Raw genomic sequence first — 21,411 nt, 5'->3', positions numbered from 1 at the left:
ACCTACGTCATTGTAGGTGCCTATTTAATACTATACTATGTGTCTTATGTGTATCTGTACATTTTATCAATATCAAAATATATATAGGTATACCGATTACAATATCTTAACATGATTTCACTTTACCTATGTATGTATTATTTATTATAAATTTTCCAATTATGTTTGTTTGTCATTTGTAATATTATACATTATGACAATGCGAATGTATTTGAACATATATTATAACTGGACTTCAAGGCCTTATACATTTTAGGTAGGTATACATATATGATTTACCTATAGGAACTTATTTAATTTATACACAAACATTGGTATTAATAGGTTAGACATCATTACAGACATAAATTAGCTAAAACAGTAGTGCTAAATAGGTACTTACATAATAAAATGTTAATTTATTTTACAAAACCATTTAGATCGTGGTATTGAGGCATCGTACATGTTTGTGATAATCTATTGTGTCTTCTCGTGAAATAAAATTTCGTGTATTGACGACTTGACGAATTGTTTTGTTTGGTAACTTGGAATAATAAATTATAAAATTATAATTAATTATTCAATTAGATAATTAATACCTACCTATTTTGAAATCAAACTGTTATAGGGTCAAAAGTAAAAAAAAAAAAAAAACGTCCTTGGTCAGTTGATCTACAGAGCTCGGACTGCTCTTTTAACCAACTATTCGGTGTTAATTTATTTTAAGTTATATTTTTAACATAATCCATTGTCAATTCTATGTGGTAGGTAGTGTTTGTATTTTATTGTAGTGCAATTATATACCTACCTACCTACCTACTTTGTATTTGTTCAAATTTAAATATTAGTTTAATTATATCATTCAAAATATTGGAGCAAACTGCAATTATTTAATGACAAATAAATTTTAGTACTATTAAGAAAGGTATGTTACTTTTTAAAACCATAGTTATTAATTAAAATTACATTTTTAAAGAACTAATTAATCAATTATCAAATATATCAATGTATTATGTAAATCAAGGAATCTAACAATCGACAGATACTTGTAGATATATATTGTTTTTGACCTTTTATAAAATGTGACACATTATAGGTATCTACCTAACCAGTAATCACTATAGTTCATAATTAGTTATACTTACATACTTATTTGAAACAATAATTTAAAAAATAATATAATTTAGTACCTAAGCTTAATCTCTACAAACTGTTAGAGTTATAAATATTATCATTAGAGTTAAGATGTAACTTGTAAATATTATTATTAGTACATATCCACCTAAACAGTAAAAGTGAGCAAACATCCATTGATGTTTAAGCCTTATTAAAAAAAATAATAAAATAGTTATAATACTTATACTTTACAACTAAGTAAGTATGCTTATGAAATTTATGTACCTATAGTAAACATATTAAATATTTTTCTACACTTGGTAATTAACTACTAGTTAACTATTAGTAGATAACTACTTGTGTATTTTGTGTACTTTGTGTATTTTGTGTCTTGTAATTTGTAATACCTACCTATAAATCTTCTGTTTAAAAAACATTCAATAAAATGCACAGAAAATACAGACGTCATTCTGTTTGGATCATATCAATTTCCTGTATGACCTTTAAATACCTATTTAAAATTCACTCTTTATAAATTTACCAATCTACTATGCAGATAGTTTATATAGGTATAATATACCTACTTATAGTAGCTATTATAGGTATAAATATTAAACCCTGATTCATTTAAAAATGTATCTCCATCATTCGAGTTAAGGCTCATTTTTATTCTATTCTTAAATAATTTTAATTATGATTGTGTAATTGTGTATATCATCCAACTAATAATAGTTGTATAACTTGTTTATGTTTATAAATTTGGACTATAAAATATTAAAAGTAAGTTTTATTCCAATTTTTTTAATTATTTAATTATTATTACATTTGTCTGCTAAAGATTAAAATAAATAGGTGCATTAAAAATCTAGTGTAACAGGTATACCCATTTTTAATCTTTGTTTTTAATTAAAATGGTTTTTTTTTAATAGTTTATTTTAATTTCTAAACAATAGGTTGAGACCTAACTACAACACAATTTTAAATTGCCAATTAAATAATGTATTAATAAATGTATTTAATAATATTTTTTTTTTTATGAATACATAAGAGTATTATAGACATCTACAATTATAGTAATAAGTTAAGTTACTATTTAAGTATCTACTTCGTATGGACTATTTATGAAATATATTTATAATTATAACAATATCTCTATAGTAGCCAGTAGGTACTACCTACTTGGGTACCTATATAATGTTATAACTTGTAAAGTTGCAAGTATTTATTAGCTATTGAACAACTTATACATTTAAGCTAATCCTAACTATATACCTATATTCTATAAGTAAACACTAACAAGTAAAGGTATTTTTCGGTTATCATATTCTGGAGGCCATACAAGGTCTATTGACTCCCCGCGGAAATTTCGAATCCGTTATCGTAGGTATACCGATAATATGTTTACTAGGTACCGACTTATTTTGTCATTTTAGTTATGCAGGTCAATCACACATTCATAAATATAATTTTATAAGATCCGATTAGTGGAATCTCATATAAAATATTAAGCTTTGTGGCAATCGGCTATAATAGTTAGTACCACATACAAAAATCGAATCGAAATTTCACTGTCAGATAAATAACCGCCAGATTACAATACTACAATAACTGAAAAATACCAACTATATTGTATCAATCATTGTAGATAATCATTAATATATACTATTGATTCTATAGTAACTATTATTAGTTATTTTCTACTGGCTAGCAGCTATTACTTGTTAGTAACTTTATAAGTAGGCATCTATTCAACATTTAATTATTGAACTTGCCTTAAATATTAGATAATAGGTAGATTGTTATTGTATTTACTAAATAATATAGTTGTTAATAAATCTAATATTAATAATTATGTGCATTGTACTTATAGTAAATTTTAATATAGAATAAAATAACCTAAATTCATGGATAATTTTAAACTCACCCAAATATATTAATTTCAAATATCTCAACAGTAACACTATATCATACAATATTCGGTTTGATGACGTTTAAAGAGACGTTGGTGTTTTTAAAAAATAAATCAACAAATAAATTATTGAATGTCTTCCTTTTTAATAATATATATTATATTTGGTATAAACATTTAATATTTAATAATATTTATTATCACTTAATGTGTGTTTGTGTGCACAGTAGCGTCACTATCATTTTATCTATAAGACCATTAGAGCAAATATTGAAGCTAACCAGACATGAAATTAAAACCTGTCAATGTTAGGACGTAGGTAATAGGTATTATTATAAACATTTTTTTAATTACAAAATAAAGTTCCCTTATTATATATACATATAAGGATTACAGCTTATTATTATGTTTTTTTACCCATGTGCTGACAGCTAACTCCTATAGAATAAAATATAATATCTATTATCACGATAAACTAACATAATAGATACATAAAATATTGTCTATTGGCATGCATATTATATTATGACACATTGATGCTAATTTATCACATTGAATTAAATTTAACATGTTACTTATTCAATAATGGTAGTTAAATATAAAAATATTTATTCGATCTAACAAAATTACCCATCCACCTAAAATTATTCGCTACAATTGAACAAATAAACTAAGATCGTGACGCCACTGTGTTTACCCTATACTTATACACTTTTATTATTTACTTATTATATTTTATTATATTTTAGCATATGGAGTGTAAATTTTTAGTTAAAAAATAATTTTAACTTTAACAAAAAAAAAATAACTTAATTTTTAACTTCACATTTTTTTTATACTAAAACTTGACTAGTAAAAACTAAAAATATTAATTAATTAGAAACTACTAAGAAAATGGAAAATTAACCTGTTTAATTTATTAACAGAATCACATTTTTAACAAAAGAATTATGTTGTATTACGTTACGGTAGAGTTAGAATTACGTTACGTTACTTCAAAAATGTTAAACCTTTTACTACCTACCTACCTATAGTTTCCACGAAAACAACATTAATTGTGAGACAATCTAAATCAAGCTCTAAACATAATATATTCTAGTTTACCTACACTAACTTATAAAACAGTTGACTCGCACGTGAGACTCATGTAGTCATATATTATAATATAATTGAAAATTAATAATTTCTCAGTGTGTCTTAGTTATTGAATAATAAATAATTGCAATAATTAAATAAATTGAGCTGTTAGCAATGCAATAGTTATACCTTCATTATAATAAGATTATAACTTAGATTTTATCTATAATATAGATAAAATACTATAGTAGAAAAATAATATAAAATATATTATAAACTTTATTATTCATGAATATGTATTATATTTTTTTTAGTTTTTGTAAAATTGTGTTTAATAGCTTTTTTAAAACTAAGTAAATCATGTTACCTATTAAGTTATAGCTTATAAATAAACATTTTTGGATTAAATTAATACTTTAGTAAAAAATATGTTATATTTTGTTTAAATACTGCAACAAATAATTTAAATACTACCTATGTATACATAATACGGATATATTATATTATAATGCTACATGTTTAACTATATATTTATGTGTTAATATAGATGTCTGTGTTATTCAATCGTATTCAGCAAGCCACAGAATGGGTAGAACAAAATACTGGTAAATATCTAGTTTAAATAATTGTATGCAAAAAAAATTATCAGAAGTTAAGACTGTTAAGAGTGATACTATTAGCAACGAACACTCGATATTTCTAAAATAATAATTATAAATAATAAACATTTAAAGTTTTTTATGCATGAAGTCGTATAGCAGAAATTTCGAGAGACATCTTTTTCCACTTCCCTTCTTTTTTTTCAAAACTTTAAATACTTAGTGAAAAAATACACTTTTCATTCAATATTTGATATTTTTATATAATCCCCTTTCATCATGAAGTCATCTCGATAATGTTGATTGATCATTAAAAATAAAAACAATTTAGGCCCGATTTGTATGTACCGTACCTATACGGTTATAAAGTATACCCATTTTAAAAAAATTAGAAGTTGAGTTTAAGTACACAAAAGATGATTATAATTATTTAAAAAAAGTCGTCTTTTAGTTAATCAAATAGGTACCTTATTGAATTTCCTGTTTGCCACAATGCATTGCTGCAATAGCAATAGTGTTATCGATACAAGTACCTATCGCACCAAGCACAGTATATTATCTAAAAATACTCACTCAACTATTTTAATTATTGAATTTTATAAATAGCTGAGTTATGTTATAATAAATAATGATTTACTTATATTATAATTTTATACTATAGTGTTATATTATTTATTACTAATAAAATATTTGATTCTTGGCTAAAGTTATATCGTTGAAGTTTAGTTTTAATTACTTATGTAGAAATAATATATTTAACTTTCATAGTAGGTACTTAACAAAATAAATAAAATCGTAGAGCTCACCCTGCAGTGACAACCTACTAAAAAAGTAAAAAGTAAATACTTGCCTTATTGTAATAAATATGTTAATTTTATTTCTTAGACAAATCACTGAATACGAAAATCAATTCTTAGCGTAAATGGTTATAATTTATTCATGGTATCACTATAAGAATTTTTTTTCTATTGGTAATACCATTGATTAAATATACAATTTATTTAATACATAAAAATTATTTTAGTATGCCACTGATTCGGTAAATTTAACTAAATATTGACAAATAAATATAAAATCAATTATTTTGTATAATAATTAATAATTTTATTGTAAAATTAAATCGTATATTACTGGTATTAACTTATACATTTATAACTAATTTAAGGAAATACTGATGTAGATACCATAAAACGGTTAAATATATATCTATAGATTCATTGAATAAATAGCTTTTCATTAAATCTAAATATTTTTAAAACTTCAATCAATTTATATAATAGTGAATTGGTGAACATTTTCAAGTCCTACGATAAATATTTTTAGAATTCCAACAAAAAAACTAAAACCGTTATTTTTTGTTTAAATATCTAATTGATCTTAATATATATATAAAAAAAATGCTCATGTATTGAATTTTTGATATTTTTAAATAAACATAAACTTATGAGGTAACTTTTTGTATTATCAAGCTTAGAAAAAAAATGTTATTAAGATATTTTGATTGAAAAAATAACTAGTAAAATTAGACAGTTTTAAATACATAACTATTATAATAAGTAATAAATAACTTAAAATGTGCCAAAATATTTTGAAAATGTTATGTCTAGAAAATACTAACTAATACAAATATTTAGTTAAAATTTCAAGTATTTATTATGGTTTTCAATTTTAAATTACAACTAAAAAACTAAATCGATTGTTTCGAAAACTGATGTTGTTTAAATATTTTTGTTTTTCATTAGTCTTTCTTGATTATTTTAAAAAGTCCTTGATATAAGAATGCTTTACTATCTCCTAACAGACAACAGTACCAAGTACATCCACACTTCATAGTTGGATATTGAATAATTTTTTATTGTTTTAAATGACAACAGTTACAAAAATAAATAAATATAATAAGCATATTATAATACTAACATTAAACTATTTAAACTAATTCATATTTTATTGCCTTGATCAGAATCTAAAATATACCTTGGTACATTATTAAAACAAAATTATTTTTTTACAGTAAGTAAAATATACTTAGTAGGTACTTTAAGGATAGATAACGTATAATAGTCCAATGACATTTTGGTATGATAGGATATGTTCTACTATGCAATGTATTTATTGTTTCTTAGTATTATCTCAAAAGTTTTTATTATTCTTTTTCAGATCCTGATATGAAAGAGCTTTGGCTTATGGGATCAATATGGCCAATTACAATCATAGTGATTTCTTATTTGTATTTTGTTCTTAAACTTGGTCCGGAATTCATGAAGTATCGTAATCCTTTCAATATTGACCGCATTGTTATGATTTATAATGCAGTACAAGTTGTATTTTCTATGTACTTGGTGAAAGAGGTAAGATATCAACACTTGTTAAAATATAAAAAGAATAAATAAAATAAATATTTGTTTAGAATATTGAATACTAATATGTTCAAATAATAATTTTATTGTATCTTAACAAAACAAATTCAACTTTAACGTAGTACTTTTTAGTTTTAGTTTTGGTAGGGAAAAGGGGATAGAGTGCGATTAGTACACTAATTTAACCATGTCATTAGTTCTTATATATTCTAAAAATAATGCATTTTACAGTTTTAATAGAATTGTTTTTTTTTTTAGCAGAAACTACGTGGATATCAAAATTAGCGTACACTTAATAACTATTTAACTCTATACTATATAATATTCAATTTTAACATATTTTTACTATGATCTTTCAATAAAAGTATTCAGGTTTTGAAAAAATCATTGATATTTATATCTATAGTCGACTCTCAATAATTCGAAACTTTCGGTAATTCGAAGTAAATTATCGTTCTCTTGAAAACCTCGCAGTAATTCAAATAAAACAATTAATTTAAGTATACCTATTCGGTAATTCGAAATATAATTTTGGAAAAACTAGTCACTAATAACACGTGACAATTCAAAGTTTTATCGGTTGAACGCTCGAAAATTCGAAGTATATTCACCAAATATACGTATTTCTTATGATCTTTTTGTTAATAATTTACTATACAATTGTATATAAATGAAGAGTCCTCTTAGACGCTCAAAATTTGAAAAATACATTAAACGTTGATGAAGACATTGAAAATGACACAGACTTCTACCTCGTGAGACTTTGAAAGAAGCCACTTCATCATTGTAAAAATTATGTGACTTTTCGCTCCAGTCAGAAATCACCAAGTCGGTGTCGAAATTTTCAAAACTTTATTTACTCTAGAAAATAATATTGAGAAATAAAAATTAAGTTCAGCGAAGCAGTAAACAATTATCTTAATTATCTTTTATAATTATAGTTTAATATATATATTACATTTCATTTTAAAAACAATAAAACGCTGTAATACCGATTAACTTAATGAAATATTTAATAATTTTAATAAAAAAAAAAAAAAAACAAAAAATTATTCATAACTCGGTAATTCGATTTTTTTTTATTTTTAACTACTCAGAAATTCGAAATTTTTCATAAATCCCGCCAACTTTAAAGAGTCGACTATATATATAATTATACTTTATCTATATATATAGATAAAGTGATAAACACGGAATAGAGATTTTAAAATTTGTATGAAAAATTCAATAATGACACTATTATAATAAATTAAGTATTACTGTAGAGTGTAGACCCAATAATAACTGTTTACTTAAAATGTTCTATCTAACAAATAAAAATCGATATTATATATTATATTAAATATTAATAATTGATGCTGTAACATAATAATAGGTACGCATATAATGTAATGTATATGTATTATTCTCATTGATAGGCATTTAGATTGGTGTGGCTGCGAGACGATTACCGATTCTATTGCATTGAAAAAAATAAAAATGACCCTGAAATAGCAAATCAAGTAATTTTTAATTTCTTACATGACCATTTTACTCTTAAGTCTTACTAAAAATAAGTAACATTGTTAAAAAAATAATATTGTTTATTTTATAGCAAGTAATTACTGTTTGGCTGTTTCTCGCGAGTAAATTTCTTGACCTCCTAGACACAGTAATTACATTTTAATTTAATAAGTTATACTTTTTTTTACTCACAACAGATACGTTATATTAAACACTTTTCATTGAAAACAATTTTAGGTCTTTTTTATACTAAGAAAAAAACAAAATCAAGTAACGTTTTTACATGTTTACCATCATACGTTGGTTATAACGTTCGGCTGGGTCTTAACTAATTTTTATCCAGGTATAATTATATAGACATTACAATCATAACGAGTAACAAATAATTTATTTGTCAAAATCTAAATGTATAATGTTAAATCGATTTTAGGAGGACAAGCCGCATTCTTTGGTACCATTAATGCATTTGTGCATGTTATAATGTATAGTTACTATTTTTTGACTACAATAAACCCAGAATATAAAAAAGCATGGTGGAAAAAATATTTAACCACTATACAACTGGTAATGTATTATTTATATGAAATTTATTTTATAAGATAAAAGAATAAATAGTTACAATTACGGTTAATTATCTAGGTAATATGTTTACATTATATTTTAATATCTAAGCAATGAATGCAGTATAAATATAAGATAGACAATATACAAATCAGTATAATACATTGATAAGGTTTTAATACATTTTTAATCCGATATTAAATAAATTGTTATAAAATGAATGTTTTAGACACTTTATTGGATATAAATATTAATTATTCATCACAGACTTTAGTAACGTAACTTGATGTAACTTAAAGGTTCTAAGAATAGGAATATTATGGGATTATTAAAGTCTCTTTATAACTATGTTTTCTGCATTATTAAATTATCAATATATTTTTGTTTTATAAACAATAAAGTAATTTAATGTAGTTAAACATTCAATATATTATGCATTTTAGCTATCCCAATTGGTTTAACCTAATTTGTATCAAACATTTATTTTCTTAGAAGTTATGATTTAATTAAAGCGTTGCACCTAGTTTCCATTTAATTATATTATCAATTAAATTTGATAATAACCATGTTATTTATTTGTTTTTCTTATGCTAAAAAAAAATTTGATTCTTTTTTTATTCATTTAAAATATGACATGCAATGTACAACATGTACGATAAATAATGAGTATTAGTTATTATATATTTATTATATATAATTTTATGAAGCTAAGAAATCGGGAGGCGTGTATGAAGATGTATCCTAGTAGTAGCACCATTGAAATATTCTGTTCTATGTGTAATTTATATTTATCAATCATCTGTATTTATATTATATCGGTAGTATTTATGTGTATACGCGTGTGGTATCTCGAAAGAGAGAGAGTATATCGTAATTTCGTCAATTGTTTAACATTAATAATATAATATAATATATATTAACATGCGAAAAATTCATTTAAATTATTTCTTAATATTATTTTATTCTTAAAAATAAGATATATTTATTATTTTCTAGGTGCAATTCGTTATTACTGGAATACATGGAATAATAACGCTGTTTGAACCTGACTGCAATTACCCTAGATTAATAATGTTATTAGCAATTCCACAAGATATATTTATGTTCATTTTATTCTGGGACTTTTATAAAACAGCATACATTAAACCAAAGAAGCTTAAACAATGATTAATTTAAATATTATAAAATAAAAATGTTTTTATTTATTCCATATCATTTTTTTTATTGCTTATATTCATCTCCATACATAATGAAAAGACTTATAAAATACTGATTTTTATTTTTCACTAATTGTTCAATTTAATTTTAATAAAATATAAGATAGTTATAATATGATAGAGTAGAAACAGTGCTAATAAACAATATGATAAATACATAAATCATAATGGATTTCAAATTGCATAGTTATAAATTTGGAAGAATTGATTTGTGTTTTATTTTTTTTAAAACTGTTGGCACGCCACTATAGTTGTCTACTGTATATACTAATAATTTCTACCTACTAAACATTTTTAAAGAATATGTGCATTAGCGCATTTAATTTTTGAGATACTAAATTAAATATATTTCCTAGTGATGAATAATAATATATTTAATTAAAATACAAGGTACAATATTGTATTAGCCATTAGGATTCTGAATATGATATGTTCTACGTCTTACATTTTTACGAATAAAAAAATTCAATAACAAGACTTTGATTTAATTTAATTTGTTTAAATAATTTAAACCGAAATGTAAAAAATTGTTACCAATTGATCAAATCGTTATTAGTAATATATATAAATAAAAATAGTGAGTTTAAAATTTATTTTTTTAAATGAAATTTTTTAAGATAGTGCTTCATTTGTTCAAAAGAATATTTTATATGTCATAATATTATATGCATGAAAAATCATAATAATTGTTTTATTTATAAATTTCTTGACTATATCAGCGTTAATTAAAATATATAGGTAGTTAGATAAAAAAGATAACACAATTTATGAAAATAATTAGAAATTACCAACGATTTGGAAATTATTGAAAATAACAGTGACAGTAGCTACAGAAAATTGTTTATAACATTAATTTCTCTTGATTTATTAATATTGTTAAAAGTATATACTATGTTGATATGTTAAACAAAAAAATAAATTGAAGTGTAAATTAATACTATATACTATGTATAATTTAAAATTTTTAAAAGTTTTATTGATTATCATATAAAGATCAATTGTAAGCACTAATAACACGAATCTAAATGAATTAGGTTGATAATACATTTTAATAGTGGCTAAATATTTGTACTTATATATATATAAGTATAATAATATTTTAAGCTTTTAGACTTTCAAACAATGTATAATTCTTTAGTTAGAAAACGTCAATCAATAAGTCAAATAAATCGTGAATATTAAAATGAAAACAATATCCACATTACAAAACACATGGATGACGTATCAAACCTTTTTGTTGATTGTTACGTTCATAGATGATAAACCCGAAAACGTATTCTGTTTGAACGAACAAATTTTTCAAGTATTCATCATTAGAACATAGTATATTGTTAATTTATGATATTTTACTTTTAATTTAATGACCCCTGGAGCATTTATTATAAACATAGGTTGTTAAAAATATTCTTTTCATTCAAAAAAACTAATATTAAAAAAATAAATAAATATATTTTAAAGATAATCTATTCATCTTATTTATATTATATAATACATTTTAACAAATGAAATATAATCAGTTTATAAAACTATTAAAAATATTTAAAGTCAATTTTATAGTATGTGCAAAGCAAGGAATGTATAAGTTTTATAATAATGGTTGTTTTTTTTTTCAAATATTTTATACCTATACATTTTATAGTTTTTATATTTTTATGACCATCTTACTCCCCACTATCTGATTATTTCGAATACGGAAATCGAAAGGAATTTTTTTTTTTTTGAAACATACGATACACACTACATAGCACTCATATGCTTTACACCAGGCATTATCAAACACTTAAAATCGCATTACGAACTAATAATTATCATCATTCTGCATAAACGGTTTGAATGGTTAACTTGTCATTCATTTTAACACAGCTGAGTAAATACTTGTACTTACACGATTTCAAACATTGTCTTATTTAAATTCAGATATAAGTTTTTTTTCTAGTTGATTTTAAATGTAGTTCGTTGACACCAAATCATTATATTACAAACTTTAAAAGCCTAGGTAGCTTATAAATCCGTCACTCGTTTGACAATATTTTTTTTATGTCATTACTTCCTGCGTGACCTCTGTTAGATATTCAAATTAAACCAATATCATAGCCCACGGAATGTTTAAAATTACATAGTCTTCATTTCGTCTTAAGAAGCACAATGTTCGTTAGCTAACTTGATTTATTCCAGTCCATGTGATATGGTGGTTAGGTAAAAAGTCTTTTAGTCTAACTGTTATATTCCACATAACCTACTTATAACTACCAATTGCATTTGATTCCTGCACATCAAGATACAAGTACACAATAGTACATCAAGGTAAGCATCATTTATAATTATTATTATTTCAATATCACAATTTTATTAATAGGTACTTCTTATGATTTATGCAGGAATAAAAATAATTAATTCATTTATTTACCAAATTAATTTGAAAATAGTATGATTGAGTATTATAGTTCATAATTGTTTTCTCAATATCTAGTACTTAATTAAAATTCATTATTCATATAACCTAGGTATACTAATTAAATCAGAGGATGAGGATATTCAACAATGCACGTTATATAGGCACCTGTCACCTGTTTAGAATATAAGCACGTATTATTATATAAGCCTTTCAGAATATGATAATTATTAATAATTGCTAAAAAAAAATAACAATATTATTGATAGATATAGATCTTGATTTAATATTGTATTAAATGAAATAATAAAAAATAAATGTTTTCATTTATTCGTAAATATCCATTATGCTTATACAATATTTATACAAATCTATTTCAAATACCTACTACCATTGTTAATAAAACAACAAAATGATTATATTATCATTAAACTGAATATTGTTGGCGATATACCCACATTAAAATTTACAAACATAATGGCCATTGAAATTAACCAGGCTGTCGAAATAAAATTAATTTCTAATTCTTCTTTTATTGATAAAATCCACATTTGAAATATGCAGTCTGGCCTTGGAGGTGGCATGGCTATCCCCTCGCCACCATGTCAGTATTTATATTATATATAAATTAAAAGTATATTCCACTACTTCTGTAACATATTAGACTTTGTCTTGTAACTTTAAAATGACATATTGTTATTAAAAGTAACTATTTTGTAGGTATTATGAGGCATGACACGTAAAGATAATATATTCCCATTAGCGCGCGTAAATGAGAGTTAAAACCCGGGCACCTTTTATAGGTACGTAGTTGTATTGCGTAAAAAGGGTATGAACAAATTGCGTCCATAGTGCGACGACTATATTGGTGGGGTTTTTTTCGTTTTCGTGAATTCTCCGTGGTATATTTTTGAAGAGTCCTAGGCTCTGATTTTATTTTTTCGTGCAATATTATAAATATTATAAAAAGGAATCAATTTTTTTCCGATACCTGGCTGATAAGCAATAATAATAAGGTAGTTGTCATTTAATGTTATCATGATCAATAATATACTCGACTTCTATAATATACAATCAGTTAAACTTTGCATGTATTAAATGTATATATGTATATAATATTTAGTTTTACAATATTTTGGATTTACTAAGCATACATTGTAAATAAAATATTTGATTAAATACAGTGTTTGCAAGTAATAAGTATACACTCCAAAAATAATAATTTTATTTATTATTTATTTTTTATTTAATAGTTAAAATATACGAATTGTATCTCTGATTTTTTGGAACATAATTCGTGTATACTTTTTTTTATGGGACGTAAATCATATGGTCCCGTTAAAACATACCTATTTTTGTATACATATGTACACAAAATAAGGTGTGCAATTTATTTAATGATATACAATTTATACATTAGTCGTACAAGTCAATACTTACCTAATACTACTATTAAGTTATCAGCTGTGTCTAAATGGGAAGGAGTGAAATGGACAGTTAGAGATACTATTATTTTCTACGAAGACTTTTATGTACACTATAATTTTAAAACAAGTGTTATGGTTTTAAAACTGTATATTTGTTGTACGTATTAAAAAATCTACTGGCAACTTTAAATAATATTCTTACTTTTAACATTTTTTCATTTGTTATAGGTCAATTCATTATAATATTAAAAATAATAAAATAATATGGATTATTATGATAGCATATTATAGTACAATGTCCTCTTAAAACATAATTATAACACTAAATACCTATATATTTTGTAATAATTAATTTAAAACTTTATGCAAAGACTAAGTTTCCGTCCTAGGAAGTTAGTGTACCAAATTAACTACCAATCTAAAAATGAGTACTAGCTGGAATATTGTTCCTGTATCTCTGATTTTCCAAAAACAAAATTGAGAAAACAAAAAATGGAGTGAAAGTGTTTCTGTTTTTAAGATAATTATATTATTGAAAATATGATCATATTATTATTTATTATCTTTATTATTTTATTCGTCTATATTTTCAGATGTCAATTCTATATCACAAAGTGTCCGATCTTTTAGAATGGATAGACAAAAATGGAGGTGAGTTAATTATATTTTAGACTATAAATATTAAATACCAATGTATAAAATATATTCATAAATATAGTTTTATTATTTTAATTTATTTATTATAAAAAAAATATTTAAAACGGTGACGGAATTTATTATTAAAACATTTTATTATAAATATCACGGATATGCTTATTATAATATCATAACCTATAAAACAAAATGGACTTTCTATTTCATCTAAACATTTTTGTACAAGATGATTCACCAAGCACGTTTTATACTATATTTTCATTTGATGATAAATTTTTCAAAATATATATTTTTTAAATTTTTAAATTTACATAAATATTCTAATTTAGGTTTTTGAGATTTTTTGTACTACTTAATAGATATTTTGTTTTTCAAATGAGAAAATCTACAGTAAATTATCAAGTGAATATTATTTTTTTCTAAACGTTTAAAAATCAAAATTCGAGAGTAGTTTTTAAGGTATTTTTCTTCGTATATTAAAAATAATACATCCAAGATAATGAGTTAAGAAGGTATGGAGTTTATGCCGTTATAGTAACTTAAAAATGCTAACAATTAATATTAATCTATCAAAATTTATAATTTAGTTGATATTTTAGTAAAACCATTTCTGAGAACTTTAATTTTCAGTATAAACATAAAGTACACACTATTCGTTCTAATTTTGAATTAATTACATTAAAATGTTTAAAAAAAAATGATTTAACAAATAATTTACAAAAAAAAAAAAAAGAAATGGAGAGTTTTATTTGAAAAATAGAAATTTATGTAACCACAATATCTTCTAAAGTAATATAAAATTATCTCAAGCACTTGATACTAGTCATTAAGATTGAAATACATTTAAAAATTCTAAAAATTAGAATTTGAATATTTATTTATTATTTAATTTAAAAAAAAGGAAACGAGTATGCTTGGTGAATTACTCTGTATATTTGTAACTCTTATTATATTATTAATTTAGATTCAAGAATTAAAGATATGTGGTTAATGGATTCTCCGTGGCCAGTTTTGATCATTCTTGTCGCATATCTATACTTTGTTCTAAAAGCTGGTCCAAAATTCATGGAATATCGTAGCCCATTGAAAGTTGATCGTATTGTAATGGTGTACAATGTTATTCAAGTTTTATTTTCAGCGTATCTAGTAAAAGAGGTAATACAATATTTAATAAAACACGTGTTATCTATATTCAAACTTCAAAGTGTTAATACTAAGTGTTATACTAGGTTACTAGTAGACATAATAAAAGTAAACATAGATAGTATATGTTGGTAAACATTAAAATTTATTTTGTTACATTTTTAACATTTGTATAATAATATAAATATTTATATGTATATCCCCACTTTTTCCGAAAAAAAATTAACAAATATAAAATATGGTGCTATATCGGTAGATCTCAGTTATAGTGTGACATCTAAGTTCATGTAAAAATCGGTAGGGGTGTATTTTGCACTATTATATAATTAGACGAATATAGATGATCTACCTGTTGATAATTAAGTATAGCACTTGCCATTTGGTTTATTTTTTAACGCGATTCAAACTACTTTCTAAGCTTTTCTAATATCTTTAAGAAAAATCTCTGTTACTTTTATTAAAATTAGTTTTGAGTCTATCTCGTATAAGCTACAAAATTAAAAACATTGACTTTGGGTATACATTTGAATATAACAAACAATAAAACAAAAGTTATGTTATTTTATTTAAAAGCGAATAATGGATTGGCTAGTTAATACCATTTTTATACATATTTTTTTTTTTGTAACCAATAATAACCTTGTGAACCGTAACAAAATTCATACGAAAGACACCTTACACCAAATAATTTGGATTGAAAAAAAGAGTTAAACACTTTTCGAGTCTCGAGGAACTATTGATATAAATTTTATTGAGATCGACCCTAGATAATAATCAATAGTTATATTATAGATCACGGAAGTATTTAAGACCATCTTATAGATAAACGCGAACTCTTTACTATATCTATAGAGTAAAATTCATCATTTTTATGTATCTAACATATATTTTTTCAAAATCGTATTTACATAAGATCTTATGGTTATGATTACCTACTCGGATAATGTAATGCAGATTACTATTCATAACATGATAAAATGTTGGGTATAATACTAGTATATGTTTCATATCGGGTAAGATTGCACGCGATCATTGATTCAGGTAAAATTACTTTGGATATTAATAAAAGGTACTATACTTCAAATTAGATATTTTCTCGTAACATTAAAATACATTTTTGTTTTTAAATTTTCAGGCATTTCGGTTAATATGGCTTCGAGATAACTACAAAATAAACTGCATTGAAATTGATTATAGCGATACAGATGTATCTAAAGGGGTAATATTATTTACATACCTATATATACATAATTTAGTATATTATTTTAATATGCTACGTGTAATGTTACTGTACATAGTAAATACATTGTACAAATCCAATTGTAAAATCATTTTCATTGTCACTTTACACAAATACACGATGTGTACTAACCATCGTGAAATGTATCGATTTTCTTTTAATTTTTGTGCTAAAAAACGAATAACTGTAAATACTGTAAATTTTCACCAAATATTTAATATTTATATTAAAATTGTTTACACATGGTAAAATTCATTTCCAAATATATTTTGAATGTTTAAAATTATTTTTTTAAAAGCATTGATAATTTAATAGTCAATACAGAAATTCCTCATAGTTATTTCATATTGTGACTAAAAATATCTAAAAAATATGCAACAAAATTTTTTTCATAGACATTCTAAATTTAGATGAAATTAGGCATTGTAACGATAAATAATAATTTCAGTTATTTTGATAGTTAAAGTTATATATAATGAGCTGTAAAATAAGGTACATGGTTACCTACAAAGTGTTGGTATTTTACGTTAAATGGATCATCCCATTTATATATTTAAATATTCTACAATTTGAAATACCATAATATAACAAAAAATAGTACTCATTATTATAATACATTATTTTTGTATTGTTTACTAAATAATATATGTAAAAGAAATGTGAATATTAAAAAAAAATTAATTAAAATCATTCATTATTGTTATTTATAGATAATACGTGCTGTTTGGGTTTATTTCTTTTCTAAAGTCTTAGATTTGCTCGACACGGTAATATTGTAGACCTCAGATAATAATATAGGTATACACTATCTATAGGCATTATAATTTACAAAAAATATTATTTGTGGTTTTAGATATTCTTCATATTACGTAAAAAGCAAAATCAAGTAACATTTTTACACATATATCATCATACAATGGTCTTGATATTTAGCTGGGGTATAATAAGATTCTATCCAGGTAAAAATAATTTATAGTTAATAACATCAATATATTGTTAATAAAAATAAATAATTTACTTATAAATGTTTGGGAAATTTAGGAGGGCAAATTATTTTGTTTGGGACTATCAATGCATTTGTTCACGTTGTGATGTACAGTTACTACTTCTTGACAATTTTGAAACCAGAGTACAAAAAAGCATGGTGGAAAAAATACTTAACACAATTGCAACTGGTAATGTTTTTTTTTTGTAAATATACCTAATATTTTGTAGAAAGGCGTGAAGTTCGAAATGTTTATTATTGTACTTAATGGTTATAATTTATATGCATTGAAATATTTGTAATTATGTTACGAAATATACTTACTCTATTCAAGTTAAGGACTAAGAAGACAACCCGGCGGCACCTTGCTTACCTATTATCTATTGATAGTTATGTATAGTTATGTACTCATATAACAAACATTGACTTCCACACCGAGAAAACCATCAGATGTACCGTACAGGCTGTATGCCGGCCATATTAACAAGCCACGCCACTATGCACAAATCATTCTTCGAGTTGTCTATTTAACTTGAATAGAGTATAAAAATATACAAAATATTATATCGATTTTACTGATTTAGTGTTCACCCATATTATTAATTGTAATGTAATACCTATTAATGTTTAAAATAATTCTTACAGATTCAATTCGTTATCACAGGTCTTCACGGTTGTTTAGCATTATTGGCAACGGACTGCAATTATCCCAAATTGATAATTGCATTAGCAATGCCCCAAGATATGTTTATGTTTATTTTGTTCTGGGACTTTTATAAAAAAGCTTATAGACAACCCAAAAATAAACTGACTTAATTATTTATCTAAATTTACATGGATTTTTATTTAAATGTGTTCCTACTTGAAATCCTGTTTAAAATTTATTTATAACTTAATTATGTAAGTGGTAAATAATAATTAAATTATTTATAAAGATAGTGTTACACCGTTACGGTAAAAACTAAAACAAGTTAATATTTTTATTTAGTGTAATTTTAAGAAGCAAAGATATTCAATGATTTACGTGGAGGGAGGAGTGTAGAAATGTTTTCCGATAAAAATTTAAAATGTTTAAAGAAACATAATTAATGATTAAAACTTTAAAATAATGTATGTAACATGTTGTATAAAAAAATATATTTAAAGCATAGGAACTCTCAATTTTTGGGAGTAAACTTGTTCAAGTGATTTTAAATTTTTAGGATTTCATTTTTAAAAAGTATATTTTTTTGCTTTTGTTTACTGAAAATATTTTTGTTGACTATGATAGAAACAAGAAATGACAGATCAGACAAACAAGCATGTTTTAAGATTTTACTAATTTTTCGATAATTTATTAATGTAGTACATGTAAAAATACTTTATATTAAGCACATATATTATTACTAAGCAATTTTTCACATATTTTAAAAAGCTTCTTCTTATTCAGCATTCAAATATAACCAGTTATATGCGAGCCTAAATTAAGATCTATAGTGCTGTTTGGTGCGCTTATTTTACTAACGCTTTAGCCTTTGTAAAAATAAATTGATTTATTTTTTAAATTTTTCAATTAATAAATCATCATTACTCTATTTGATAATTGAATAAATAATAAAATAAAATAATATTTTGAGTTTATTGATCATGTCAATATGTCTGTGTACTTATATATGTAAAAACAAGTAAAAACATGAAGTTAAATAAAATTTATTTTAAATATATAAAAAATATAAAGTAGCCCTATTACTTTAAAAAAATTAATAAAAACATTAACCATTACTTTTCTTTTTCTTGCTTTTTGATGAGCAAATGTGTTAGTATCATTAAAATTTAATTTTTCAACCAATTCTGCTAATAGTAAATACTGCTAATAATGCATTCAGCCTTTCCTTCTTTATGGTTAACCTCAATAGGGGTTTTAAGAACGAATAAGTCGTCTTACCTGAGCAGTTTAAAACTGTTGTACCAAGACACATATGCATAAGTATTTCTAAATTTGAAAACAAACGTTCTAGTTCTTTGGTTTTCAGTCTTGTAAAAGATACTTTTAAAATTGTATTTAAATACAGATACAAGTACATCCATTCAGAAAGTATTTCAAATATATTTCAAATACTTTTAAGAAAAAGTATTTAAGTACAAATGCAAATACTTGCCATGTATTTAAATACTTTTCAAATACTTTTTTTTTTACTTTTCTACTAGTTAGCTTGCCAAATTAATGTTGTATTAACTAATTTAAAATTGTCATGTTACATTCAACTAGGTATTATTAGAACTTTTTCTACCACTTACTTAATTGTATACTAAAAAATGAAAATAAATAAAACTTGTTATATTATAGCAATTCTTTAATATTAGGCAGTAGGTACCTAATCAGTAATCGAACTATTAATGAAATATAAATAAGAAGAAGAGGCTTATAAAGCAATTAAAAAAAATTGTTGTTGTATTTAAGTATATTTATATTTTATAATAATTACATTCACAAATGAACGAGACATCAGCAATAAGGGACAGGGGTTCTCAACATTTACGAATGAAAAATATAAATAATATAGACAAATAGTATAATAATTAAAAAAAAATAAATGTAAGTGACGACTGACGAATAATTTGTTAATCAAAAGTATTTATATAAAAGTATTTGATTTTCAAATATTATGCCTTTGCATAATTTGGATGTCTCAGCATTTGATGCTTTTTTTATTATTTTAAAACCATATTTACATTTTACAGCGTATTATTACTTATTAGTGTTGATAAATTAAAGCCAATTCAGCAAATATTTTAGTTAATAACGCTAACATAGGACATCGAAGTTATTGTGAACGATGATCTATGAAATTAAACTATCAAAATGTATTGTGGAATGTTGAACTGTCTATTTGTCTATTATCTATTTCAATTTACTAAGCTTAGAAACTAAAATAAATTGTGATAGATTTTTCTTTTTACTCTCAAATGAAAATCATCAATAATAATCAAAATAATTTAAGGGCTATTTAATATTTTTACTAGAAATAAGAAACACAAATATGTATAAAAATTAAAAATTAAAAAAAATAAGAAGTTTTAATAGTGATTGAAAAGGAGGTATGTTCACTAGTGGTATTTATATTTCCTACATCCTATTATTGTTAAAAGTATTGTATTTGTTTAAGTATACATAGGTGAATTCCATAAATGACAATATTATACTTTTTTACTTGTGTTGTTTCAATAGAATTTACATTGTACGATTTTAATCTATTGAATTTATTTTGTAAG

General features: G+C 23.6%; 1 protein-coding gene across 1 annotated transcript; it reads left to right on the top strand.

The window, feature by feature from the left end:
• Positions 1 to 1,721: 1,721 nt before the first annotated feature.
• On the top strand, positions 1,722 to 18,988 carry LOC113557001. The gene is made up of 15 exons (XM_026962263.2): positions 1,722 to 1,875; positions 4,629 to 4,686; positions 6,838 to 7,028; positions 8,456 to 8,539; positions 8,632 to 8,688; positions 8,778 to 8,883; positions 8,971 to 9,104; positions 10,098 to 10,265; positions 14,731 to 14,788; positions 15,756 to 15,946; positions 17,070 to 17,153; positions 17,885 to 17,941; positions 18,028 to 18,133; positions 18,216 to 18,349; positions 18,805 to 18,988. The coding sequence occupies exons 1-15, from the start codon at positions 1,843 to 1,845 to the stop codon at positions 18,973 to 18,975; spliced, it is 1,632 nt and encodes a 543-aa protein (XP_026818064.2). The 5' UTR covers positions 1,722 to 1,842; the 3' UTR covers positions 18,976 to 18,988.
• The last annotated feature ends 2,423 nt before the right edge of the window (positions 18,989 to 21,411 follow it).

The sequence above is a fragment of the Rhopalosiphum maidis genome, chromosome 1 (assembly GCF_003676215.2).
Source record: "Rhopalosiphum maidis isolate BTI-1 chromosome 1, ASM367621v3, whole genome shotgun sequence".
Lineage (NCBI taxonomy): Eukaryota > Metazoa > Arthropoda > Insecta > Hemiptera > Aphididae > Rhopalosiphum > Rhopalosiphum maidis.
This window is presented reverse-complemented; position numbering and strand designations above follow the sequence as displayed.